This window comes from Pygocentrus nattereri, chromosome 12 (genome assembly GCF_015220715.1).
Source record: "Pygocentrus nattereri isolate fPygNat1 chromosome 12, fPygNat1.pri, whole genome shotgun sequence".
Lineage (NCBI taxonomy): Eukaryota > Metazoa > Chordata > Actinopteri > Characiformes > Serrasalmidae > Pygocentrus > Pygocentrus nattereri.
Window position 1 is genome coordinate 20,546,990 of NC_051222.1, and position 13,421 is coordinate 20,560,410.

Sequence of the window (13,421 nt, forward strand, 5' to 3'; positions counted from 1 at the left end):
GTTTCAATCTGTTGTTTCCACGACCTGCCCCTAGATCGAATGAATCTTAATGTGGTGGAGTTTGGATGGAGTTGTGTCTCTTTTCTTATTTATGTTCCATCTGCTTTAGATTTTTTTTATTTTTTTAACTATATAATATTCAATGTTTTCCTAAGTGTTTTTAGAGGAGCAATACATGCAGAGGCAAAAAGGGGAACTATAAGCTGTGGTAATGCTCTTTATTTCTCATGGGAGTTGTATATAAAGCTGTATATCTTTCTTGTGAGAGAGTTTCACGATGAATGGACTGATGGACATTTATACATCTTGCTACATTTCCATACATTAGGACTTCATTTCTCTTTATAAGCTACTGCATTCTATAGATCCACTTGCATCATAGATCTGTGATGTTGCTCTGCAGAGTAAACTAGTCGCTGTGATTTTGAGCTGTTTATTTCCTTGCTTCATTTTGTCACAGAAGCCCTAAAGGGTAAATTGAGAAGAAAAGGTTTTGTTCCTGAGTCAAAGTTGTGCTTATTTTTTCAGCTTGTATTACATATAAAAACATAGGTCTGCTTTGACCAGCAAGGGTGACTGATTGTCTTTTCCCTTGCCCTTCATGAACAAGGTCAAAAAAAAAAAAACAATTACTATGCAATTCCAGCTTTCAGTTCAGTTTCATAGACTGCCAATCCACAGGCAACCAGAGAGTTGGCCCATTTGGTTCACCATAGTTTCTTTACTGTTTGTAAAAGACTGCAATGGTTCACAAACCTCAGTATAGCTGTTACCCCAGTTTGTCTCAGTAAATTGGCTATCAAGCTAACTGACTCGCGTATGGTTCACACATCATCGCTCTTTAGATGGACGTTGTTACATTGTCTTTGTTATGAAATTGCATTGTTTTACTGTCATAGTTCTATTCCTGAGCCCTGGTAAATTATGTATTGATTTGAATTGATTACATTTCTTTCTTTTTTTTAGCATTCCAAAACATACACTGATTACTCTTATAATGTTGTCATTTTTATTTCCTAAACTCATCAATTGTTTATCAGCCACAAATAAAGTTTACTTATGACAGCATCAACATGTGTCAAGGAGTCAACTATCGATATAAACGCTTATGTGGCTGATTGAAATCATAATGTTGATCATGTTAACTGGCCCCTACTTGAATTCAGTATCAGCTAGTTCAAGTTAGCATTTTAGAGTGAAGTGCTTTGACTTTTGCCAAACTAACGCTTCCTCCAACATTGCTGTTTTCCAGATCATGCTGTTGACGGACCCAGAGGTGGAGAACAGTCTGCTGATCAGCACAGACGAGGGCGCCACCTATCAAAAATACCGCCTCAACTTCTACATCCTCAGCCTCCTTTTCCACCCTGAGCAAGAGGACTGGATACTCGCCTATAGTCACGACCAGAAGGTTAGCTGTTGTTCACTGCACTGGTCTCCAATGTCTTGGAGACTCCTACTGAGTTCAGCTGGACTGACATGCTGTAAAGGCGTATATACACACACACACACACACACACACACACACACACACACACACACACACACACACACACACACACACTATTTGATCATGTGGTCATGTGAACAGCATACTGCCATACACTATATTTTTATAGTTTAGTTTTATCGCATATCAGTCAGTACTTACCTGAGAGGAATTTCTTCTGGTGCTGCTCAAACATGCAAACAATATACACTCATAGACAAAGCATGCCTAATCTCTGTTAAGTAACACATATTGAAGTAAAATAAACAAGATAAACAAGGTTAAGACTGTGGAGTATCAAAGTCTGATAGCAGAAGAGTTGGTACTGTTACTAAAGCGAGATGTTCTACATAAGATGCTTTGAAACCTTTTACCAGAAGAGAGCTTCTTAAAAAAGCACTGTGCTGTGTGTGAGCTATCAGCATAGATTCTTAGTGCTTACTTTTCCATACTTTTGGCGTACATAGACACAACAGATGGTTCACAACCAATGACTTTAGAGGGAGTATGTCACTGTACTGCCATACCAGACACCCATGGAGAAGGTCAACACACTCAGGGGTCATCATTTGGCAGCCTGAGGCACGAATGCAGACCCAGCAGTTGATTTCCATGGACTGATCTGAGTGCTAACGTTCTGTAGAACAGCCGATTAACACGCGTCAAACATGGTCATAATTCAGCACCATATAGTCGGGTCCAAAAGTCTGAGACTACAATGAAATCTGCTTTCTACTTGGAAGTAAATAATAAAGTTTTAGAATTTTGAAAGTTTCAGAACAAAGAAAAGTTCTGGTAAAGAAAATGAGAAGGAATATTCAAGTATTCAAGGAATATTCATAGTTCTAGCTCACGCTTCAAATTTAGGCATATTTGAGATATTGACCATGTTTGTACAAAGAGGTTAGATGTTTTTTTTTTGTCTTATCTCTTTGCACAAAACTGGAGTCTATGGCAGCTAAAACACATTCTGATTAAAGAAAAGATGGACATACCAAGTACTAAGACATGTTTAAATTTCGAAGATTTTCGCTCAAATTATTTTGCAGATACTAGAATTTTTAATGAAAATCTTTCAACTAAATGAGAAATAAAATGAATGCAGAATGAAAGGATTTTCATTAGTGGTCTCAGACTTTTTGACCCCACTATACATGAACATGCACTGGTGCAGCTTCTGCATCAGTCATGTTGTTGTTGTCCACTCACATGTATTCATGTAAACGACAAAGGTGAAAGCAGCTCTTCAGAACAGAGAAAGGGAATGATATCAATTCAGAAACAGAATGATTTCACAAAGTTTTGTAGTCTCCTAAGTAAGATCGCGCAATGATATTGAAGAAGAAGACTGACTCATGATATCCTATTTAAGTGAAAGACTTTTTCTTCAAATTTACTCCCATTCACTGTGAACCCAGTTCCTTAGTGCACACTCTTAGTCATCTTCCTTTTACGCTGTAGGTGGTAATTCTTTGGTAAGATTGCTGTGTCCTTGTCTTTTACTGATCTATATTTGCCTTAGTCTCAAATTCCAGGGCAGTTGGCAATTGCATCATCTAAAGTGCATATCTGTTTCATTTATTATAAACTGAATTGAGTCTCAAAAGTGGCAATTTTCCCGGAATTCACAGAGCTCTGATCTACCAATAAATTCATAATATTCATTTTTGTTGCTCATTTTCTCCAATGGAAAACTCTCTGAAGGTGATGAACACTGAAAAGGATGGCTCTTTGTGGGTTCTTTAGTAAAGGCAATGGTTTATTTAGATTCATATATAAATATAAATGAAACCATTACGTGCTTAAATAATTTATTGCATGGTGAAATGCTTCTGTATATTATTGCATGCCATTGTAACAAGAGAAGAACCCTTTTTGGCGCTGTTTAGAACCATTTTCAAAAAAGTTTCATATATAGAATCATATACAACACATTTCTCATCAATCTGAAGAACCATTTCACCATGCAGAAAACCACTGGAGCATGACGTTTCCTATATAGAACTCAGTACAACTCAGTAGAACTCATTGCCTTTACTAAGGAATGCCTGAAGAACAGTCCTCTTTAAGTGTGTAGTTTCCAAGGGAAAACATACATGCTTTAGCTGCAAGGTTACATAGAACATCGCCGAAGTACAAACCTTTGTAATTAAAAACATTCCTAGAAATGATGAGAGATTAATTGAAATATCCTAATTATTTCTTCAAATGGAAACCATGAATGTGAGGTAATGTGTAATAGAAAACCTTGTGAAGTTGGTCTAAAGAGTGCAATTAAAGCAATTTATGGGTTCCAAGTCTTGTGGAATTACTATTAATAAAATGCTCCCGTTGCAGCCAAGCTCTTTCCAAGCTTGTTTTAGAGCTAATCAATTATAGTGTGTATTTTTTCCCTTTTTCCGAAGACATTTGCACTGCATCAACTTCAGAGATCTGTAAGAGAATAAAATATGCAGCATTAAAAAGGAAGGCACAGTTCACAAACACAGAAGAGCTGAAACAGAAAAGGAAATGGTTGTTAGGATGATGGCAGATTAGTTTGTGTCAGTCAGCTAATACGGCTGTTTCTTAGTTTACTGCTTGGTCATTGAGCTCCAGCAAAAAGTCATGCAAGTTTGTATTCATGTGTATTTGTATTATACGGTGGAAAAAGGCAGGAGAATGCATGCAGTGACATCATAGTGTGCAACCTTGTTTCGGTCATGGTATGTGATCACAGTTTCACTTGGTTTGAAATTAACATTGACTTCACCCTTGAGGGGAGACCATTGCAATACAATTAAGATTAAATAACCACTAACAAATAGTATTATCATCCAATTGATAGATAATTGCTGACTGTTTGCACAGCACGCATGGATGCCTGTGGTTGAAACAGCAAAAACTAACACAAACAAAAACACAATCACCAACATAATTAAATCCCTGTCTAAATCTATACCACAAACAAATGACTAGTTTATTAGTGTTGACAGATTCTTTCTCAAAACAGACAGTTTTGAAAGTTATTTGTGTGATTTTTGCAGTGGCCACACTGCTTTGGGCCTTCTGGCAGATACAGTCCACACTCACTGGTCCATTTAATGGAATATCTGAGGCAAAAAAGCTAACATGACCAGCAAAGAATGAAAGTCACAGGTGATGTGCTACTTTAAAATCGTCTACATAATGACAACTACATAATTATTAGCATTTTTTTAACTAAGTGTGGTGTTAAAAGCACCTCTGCATTGCCATTTAACCAACTTAAGTATCTGCTTTGCCATCAACAGAAATTGCATGTTCGATTTCAAGCATGACCTACTTTAAAGCATAGTTCCCAAAGTTCATAATACACAATAAACAATGTAAGACAATGCAATATATTTAAGGTGTAATTTACTTTTTTCATAATCTCTGCCTATTTCAATGGTTGAGATGCATACAATGCCTTTCAGAGTGTCCTGATGTGAAATAATGAATTGTAGAGAATTGCAGAACCTGGTACTGTAGTTAGTACTGTAGCTAATATTATATAGCTATGTTCCCTTTAAACCCAACAGCCATATATCTACTTGCATTAGCCGCTAACACTTTACACAGTTACTGTAGTCACTCTCAACTGGCCACAACTTTACATCCATTATCCTTTATCTCACAAAGAAGCAAAACCTGACTTCTGCCAGAAAACAAAAGCTTAAACCACCTGATGTTTACTTTGCCATGGCTACACTGCTGTCATTCATCATGCAGTCTGAAATGATCCATCTCTAGGCAGAGATGTTGTTTTAGGTTTCAACTCAGATATTGTACTGTGCAAACATTTTAGGTTTGTTTGTTGCTCAGAAAACTGCAATGCAAATGACATTAGCGCAGTATATATTGATTTTCTCTAAGTGTGTTTGGTTAACCTTTACAAAGCTCTCTTTGAGGCAGCACAGTAGCATTTGTAGGTACCATCCAATAGCTGGTTTGGCTAATCAGTGCGTCATTGAGTTAAATCAGGAGTGCTGCTGAAACAAATCCATTCGATGGCAGGGGGTACTGAGGAGAAATCTGGAACCAATCACCTCTCCCTCTAACCAGCTTCTAAAACATTGACTCCTTTTTTAAAAAATGTATTCTTGTTACTTTCACTACTTTTTTTTTTTTTTTTTTTTTTTGCATGTATTCCTACATTATTTGCTTAGGTGCCTAAGACTTTTGCACAGTGCTGTGTATGTACTAGCCAAGCCGCATATCTTTAATTTGGGATTTAAAAAAATATATATTTGTAATTGAACCGATAGCCTTTTAAAAGAGCTATCTGATCCACAAAAACATCAAGCTAATTACTGCCTGTTATCTTCTGTTCACTGTTGTAGTTTTAGCATACTTGGGATAGCTGTTTCTTAACCTTGTTGAAGTACAGACATTCCCGGCAAAAGTCACTTAATTCTAGGACGTAATCTTTTAGAAAGTAGGCCACAGTTGGCTTCTGTCTGGACCTGGTTCCACTGCAGCCCAACCTTAAGTCCTAATCAAGTCCATTGTGGCCCAGTCCTCATTTATTATTTTTCAGTTTTGTAGCCTTGCCCACAAGTCTGTGTGGAAAGCGTGACCCAGCCCCATCCACCCACAGGCAGCATGCCGCAGTGGTGGTTGGATGCCTGTGCAATTGTGATATTTCAGCACCCTACTGATGCACTGGTGTGCCAACACAGGCTGCTACAAAACCCCCTGCTGCGTTAGATCTGCCTCACTAAGCCTGGTGAGACCACGCTTGCTTGTTATGAAGCAGCTTCTTCCACTCAGAAACAACCTCCATAACTATATATTGTACCAAGTGTACTACTTTAAAAAAAAAAAAAAAAAATGTTTTTCGACATCCGTATGGGATGTGGTTTTTTTGTTTTTCTTTCCTTCACCAAAACCCTACTGGGAGGACTAAAACACAGCTGTTGTCTTGTTTGTCAGTGAATAATATCATATTTCAATTTAATGTGAAGTGATATTTGACAACAGGGATACTTTACTTCTGTTTAAATGGATTTAAACAACTTAGATTGCTGACACTGTGTATTTTTAACTTGGGGGGGGGGTTATAAAAGAATTATTTGGCAGCAAAAAAATAAATGTAAACGACTTTCTCACTACCTTACATGCAGTGAAACACCCAAGACGTTTCCAAAGTTTGCGTCTTTAGTTTTGCACTGCAGCTACAAGCTAGTTAGCTTTATATGCTAATGCATAAGGATAGGAAAAGTACAGTGAAACTGTGCTGAAATTAACATATGGCTACTGTCAATCATAATGAAAGTAGTTAAAGGTGAAAAGCAAAAGTAAAGCATTAAATGATAAAATGAAAGACTTAACCAGAGACGGTGGTACTGCTTCTTGCACAAAGATGAATTAGCACAGTCATGGGCAGTTCTAATTCTACAATTGGAATGAGTTTGATCTTTTTAATTTAAAAATGTAAATTAAAACATGCCTTCACTGATCAGAAAGAGAAAATGAAAAATTCCATGACCTCGCTTGAGGGTTAAAATGTTAACAGTATTTTTTTTCATGGAAATGTAATTGAGGAAAAGTAGAATTTAAATCATTCTTGAGTGACTAAACCTCAAAAGGAGCCCATTGTGAAATCACTGTTTGTGATGTCATGAAAAACTAAACTAATTAAATTAAATTAATAATGTATATAGCCATTATATACATATATATTTAGCCCCACCCATTCACACTGAAGTTATAAGGAGTGTTTCAGTCTAGACTGCTTCTTAAATGGGAACAGGACTGCCAATCAGAACCGAGATAACAGAGACATGGTAACAGTAACAGCCTGTTCAAAACCAAGAGATAAAGAGAGGCTAGAAAATCATCTGAAATGAATTGTGACTGTTGTAGGCACATAACATCACAGACATGCCCTGAAAGGACTTCAGAGGAAGAAATAAATAAAAAAATTAGGAAAATGGACAAAAATATGTTGCATAACTAAAAACAATACTAGACATCTGTATATATATAGATCAGCTGATTGCATTTGGAAAATTATGTAAATTATTATTTTTCACCGAATTCTGTCTTTAAAGACAAAGCAAATGGGTGAATGTTTCTGGCTATTGTTTCTGTTTCTGTATTGCATAATGACACATGGTCTTGCATTTGTGATTTCTTTTAGTCTAGTAACTTAATTCTCTTTCATTGTCTCCTCAGCTCTACAGCTCGGTTGAGTTCGGACGCCGGTGGCAGCTGGTTCATGAAAGAGTCGCTCCGAATCGATTCTACTGGTAGGTGCACACAACAGGAATTCCTTCTGTTGAATACTCCACATCGATCACTTTTACTGCTCCCAGTCTGTAGCGCTCTGAGATATAAATAGAAGATAAGAACATGGATTTTCATTCAGCTTTGATGTGAAAATCTCCACTCCAGAATCTCAAGCTATCCTTCCCTAGGGAACATATGCCAAGCTTATTTTCCCCAGGGGATGTACTGGTGGTCATTACAGCTTATTGTGGATTGGAATCAACATTTGGCATGCTATATGTACATGACTGGGTCGATATAAGGCAAAGTAGACATACTTCGACTTGTTTAAGGTTTTTCATAGCTGGGTTTACTGAAACTAACCCTTAGAAGTAGGTATGTATTACACATATTACTTTGCTAGACAACTCAAATGTAATGATGTAATTACTAGAGCTGTCAAAGTATTCAAATAGTGATTCACTATTACTTATACTTATTTGAGCTTAATCACATTTGTCTTATTTGCTGAAGTTTGAACCTGTAGAAATATTCATTCTAATTAAAAAACAGTTCATTTTGTTATTTCTATGGGGGGACAGGGGGCATTCATTACAATCTATTACAGTAAGCAATTCAATAATAAATATTCAATAAACCAGTTCAATAAATATTATTTCAGTCATTTGAACATGAAATGAATGAAATTTGTGATTGCGACAGGATGAGCACAGCTTCCAGTCTTCATCACTGAGGTCCAGTGAGACATTCCTGCCAAAGTGTATACAGTTATATGCAAAGGTGTCAAACTACATGCACATTTTAATGAAGCCTAACTGCAGTAAAGAAATGACTTGTCATGTGCAAATACATGTTATTTTGTATGTTTACATTTTAAGCAAATCCATTAAAATTGTGCATTTAAATGTGAAGTAAAATGCCATATTTAAGTTCCCTGTAGAGGATTTTTTGCTTAGCAAATCAACAATACAGTAAACATGCTAGTAATGTTTATCATTATGGCTCTATCACCTCTGCAGTCATATCCTCTCAATCTTTTTCTTGTTCATACAACTCTTGGATTCTTTTTACGTTGGAGGGTATAGAGAAGAACTGTATCTTTCACCTTTGCTATTGCTTTTGTTAGTTTGCTGCTCATTTATTCATCCATAGGTCTCCCACAAGTACTGACTATCATAGTCTGCTAAAGGTACATACTTTAAAAGCTATTTAAAGGGTGTATTTGAATGAGAGGGGTCTAATTACAGATTCCTCTATAGCAGCATGCAATGTGTAAGCAGCTAGGCTTGAGCCAACAGTACTTTGGATGGTTTGAAGGGCCATGGTGTCAAAAAAGAAAAACATTGGTGTTAATAATTTCCTGCATGAATATTTTTTAATGTGTTAACATTGATAGCCCTAGTAATTATATGTTTAATTACATAGTGAGTGAACACAATATGTAGTGTTTTGATAACTTTGAATCAGACTTTTTTTTTACATTTATTTGAGTTGAAGTTATGACAAAAACATGGTGAAAATATAAACAATATTTTTATTTCCACAATGCAAGACTGTATGCAGAACTTTTCAGCAAATTCAAATACTACATATCTCCGTTTGTACTTACAAAGCAAATATGTGATCAACTGAACACTTAACATGTGCACTTTTGGCAGATCTCTTCTGCTTATTTCAATGAACTTTGAGTGAGAAATAGTATTGCAGTTTTTATCACCAGTGGTGATAAAAAAAAGGTTAAAGAAAGAGCATCTGGGTTGTTTGGTTTGTCTCAGATTAGTGAGTTACTTGGCAGAATGGTAGGTACAAGCTTTCCCTCAACAGTACCTAAATAAATTCTTTGATTGAATAGAAGATCTGATGTTAAACTTAATTTGAGTCTATCAGACCACAAGCTAATATTTCACTGAGCTCCCCTCTCTCAAACCAATTCAACCCTCTCTTTCTTCTCCCACTTCTGCACTCGTTTACTTCTTCTGTAGCCGGCCCAATGCCAGACAATCTGGAACAGTCAAGTCCAGCCGTTTGAGGACGCTCTATGCCAGGCTTAAGTTCTGGAGAATGCTTTAGTCAAATGACAGAGAAACTGCTTCTGAGCATAAGCCATGAGGGCTGCTGACAAACTGGATGCTTGTGTGAGATTTACTTCAGCGGTCAGAGATCATAAATGAGGACGTTTTTAGAGGTGTCTTTCCCAGTTATGAGAGTCATATTACACGATACAATCAACAGACAACGTTCCACAAATACAGTTCAGGTAAAAGAATAAGCAAACATTCTTAAAACCTATGGAAACAGATATTTGAGTAGAAAAATGTTATTTACCAGTAGGGCTTTCACTGTTGTCTGTATTAGTAATCAAGAAATCTGTCAATTATTTTGGCGATGGAGTAATCAGGGCTTAACAAAGGATGACTTACTGAACAATAATAATCCAAAGCTTTTAAGAGATTTCAACCTTATTGAAACAAATATAAACTAGAAAGCCTAGGAGGTTAAAAATGCATGTGACAAAAATGCATATGAACTGGGTTTGTTCATCAGACTTTGTTAGAGAGATCAGTAGGAGTTTAAAATATGCATTATCATTATGAAAACTGCCAAAAGTTCATCACCAGTTCATGAAGATGAAAAAGACAGTTTAATTGAGTAATGATGACAGTTCTAGAATTTTCACAATATTTTCTTGGTAAAAACAATGTCTTCACTAATTCACCCCCTTCCACCACTGGCCAACCCACCCCTTAGCAGCTTAGACCTACTGTCTGTTTTTAGCCCATTTTAATGAAAATATTAGCAGCGCAGCGCAGCTGTGTTGGCCCTGTCGTCAGGAGATAACAATTTCAGCCACCAGTGATGCCACAGCCATCCGTGGCCGGGAGTCCAAGACAGAATATTTGGCCTCACTCTCTGTAAGAAAGTAGGATGGCCCTCACTCTCCCCATCATTTAACATGGTGTTAGCCATAGTGGGTGGGCAGTATTAGCTGTTGTAAAAGAACTGGCAGTTAGTTGTGTTCTCCAGGTAGTATCTTGAAAAGATGTAGTGGCTGGCTTTATATAAATTCATATGAATTCATTATTATGTGACTGGGGAGACACACCTAGTAGGAGGAGCTGGACACAACTAAATTGTAAAAAAGGAAAAGATTAAATAAATGAACACTGAGTAACTGAGTGATATACTTCATACATAAGCTTCTGCATCATATATAAGGTAAACCAAGATGCTGATCAATGCATACCAATTCAAATCACTGGAACAATAAGGCTTTTTATTCAGTAACTACAGGGACTTCAATGCAAACTGGCTGAGCTATTCTTAGCTTATAGAAGTGTGTAATAAAACTTTGGGCCTGCTGATGAGCCCTTTTAAGGGGTTAAAGTGTATTAGTCCAGCAAATACAAAACATGGCCATATGTTTACTGTTATTATGACCAGGAAAAAACAGGAGGGAGAAATGAGACCCTCCTTCCCATCGCCAACACCATGTGATACAGTCCCATTAATGTATATATGGCTGCTCTCGCTTCCTTGCTCACTTCTGCTGGATAGATCTCATATCTTTAATCATTCATCCTCGTTTCCCTTTCTTGCCTTCTTTTTTTGCATCCTAGCTCCTCCCTCTGAGGAAACGAGGAAAAGATGCGGTGCAAGGAGGAATCCTTGTCAAATGAGAACATTCACTCTCTCGTCAGTTTCACAAATCTGTCAATAATAAAAATGTATATACTATAATCTACTGACTTTCCACATGGGAATGCTTAATTAAAATTCAGCCACATCAGCTACTACATGGCCTAACAACATATTTTAACAGTAACATCTCATTAACTGTAATCACCTTATGACTACACACGGTGGAAGCGGAGAAATTGTAACACACACCTCACACGTTGTGATTAAAAAGACTTCTGTGTTTCTCCTCTTTGGAATCCTCCTCCCTGCTCGATTCCTCTGAGCTGTTACGACCCGGTCTAGGGTCAGGCAGTAACAGAAAATGGCAGACCTGTCAGCAGACCAAACACCAGATACCATTTCAACAGGCTCATGTTTGTTTATATTTTCTTAAGTCTCAGTGGTAAGATGTTATTTATGGAATAGTGAATTCAGGGGTCGGCATGTGGCAAAACAACAAACCAAAACAAACTAAAGATTTTAAAAACTAGCAGAGCCTGAAAACAAACAAGCTATCATAGCTCCCCGCTACAAAATCAGGAAACAGTGCTATAGGTGAAAGTTTGATGCTTTTCCCAGACTTTCATAGAATCTAATACAACATTCACAAAATTGAGATGTGATGTGAAGCAAAGTGAAGAGTGGAGTGAAAAGTACCAGGCTGGTGTGGACAGGTGTACTTCCACATCATGTCAGAGGGGAGAGAGACCTGAATGTCTCCAATGTAGTGGCTTTCCAGGAGTGCGCCCCCATATGGCTGTCCACAAATCTGTACATAATGCAGAATACACGGAGGGAAAACACACAAAGCGACAGCACAATGCACACAAGAATATTACGACCGGTCGTTGTAAGAAAGTGCATTGAAAGAATTGATCCGTATTTAAAGATACACAGATGCACAGTACAATTGGTTTCTGGATCACAGGCTGGATGAGGCTGGACAGAGGTAATGGGAAGGTGGGAGTGTGGGTGCATGACTGTTTATTCTCTAAAAATGAGACACACGAAATGTTATATACACCAATCAGGCATAACATCGTGACCACCTCCTTGTTTCTAATCTCGTTGTCTGTTTTATACATTTTTTACTATACAGTTACAGACTGTAGTCCATCTGTTTCTCTGCCTACTTTGTTGGCCCTCTTTTACCCTGTTCTTCTGTGGTCAAGACCACTGTGGGCCCTCATAGAGCAGCTACTATTTGGGTAGTGGATCATTCTCAGCACTGCAGTAACACTGATATGGTGTGTTGTGCTGGTCTAAGTGCCCACAGGACGCATAATATGGGGGCAGTCATGGGCTGGAGGTTAGGGATCTGGCCCTGTGACTGGAAGGTCGTCGGTTCGATCCCCAGCACCGACAGTCCATGAGGTGTCCTTGAGCAAGACACCTAACCCCCAACTGTTTAAAAACTCCAGCAGCACTGCTGTGTCTGATCCACTCAGACCAGCACAGCACATACTAACACACCACCACCAGTGTTACTGCAGTGCTGAGAATGATCCACCATCCAAATAGTACCTGCTCTTTGAGGGTCCATGTATAGCTATACAGTAAGTGGAGCTGATAAAATGGAGAATGAGTGTAGAAACAAGGAGGTGGTCATAATGTTATGCCTGATCGGTGTATATATAATTGTTATACCACAGTCGCTCTAGGATTTAGATATAGATGACTGTGGAAAGGCATAAATATTATGTTTCTTTGGATTTTACAGCTCATCTGAACCATCGGGACACTTAAGCTGTATGGGAAATGCAGAGACGGCGTGTCACTCTGCAGCAGAGACAGTGGTGAATTTACTGCAGAATAGCGGCTTATCAAAGCCCATAATCATCCGCTGTTTTAACAGTAAGAAGACAATAAATATGCGCATATTACTTATTATTACTTAACAGGCTGTTTAAAATTAAATTAGTCTTCTCTAGAACCCAGTAAATTCACAACATAGTGATTATCACCTATGAAGCATCGTCATCAGTTTACCTGTCAGTTATTGATGTGTGGTTACATCACC

At 37.7% G+C, this 13,421-nt stretch overlaps 1 protein-coding gene across 2 annotated transcripts in view; it reads left to right on the plus strand.

Annotated features, from left to right (window-relative positions):
* The window catches only part of LOC108434669 (VPS10 domain-containing receptor SorCS1), a 287,574-nt gene that overhangs the window by 202,469 nt on the left and 71,684 nt on the right, over positions 1-13,421 (plus strand). For both annotated transcript variants that reach the window (XR_005131141.1, XM_017709989.2), the window contains exons 4-5: positions 1,253-1,411; positions 7,670-7,743. Coding sequence is in view for 1 of the 2 variants with exons in the window: in XM_017709989.2 (XP_017565478.2) it covers positions 1,253-1,411; positions 7,670-7,743 (233 nt within the window). In the remaining variant the exon portion in view is untranslated. The remainder of the gene's footprint in view (positions 1-1,252; positions 1,412-7,669; positions 7,744-13,421) is intronic.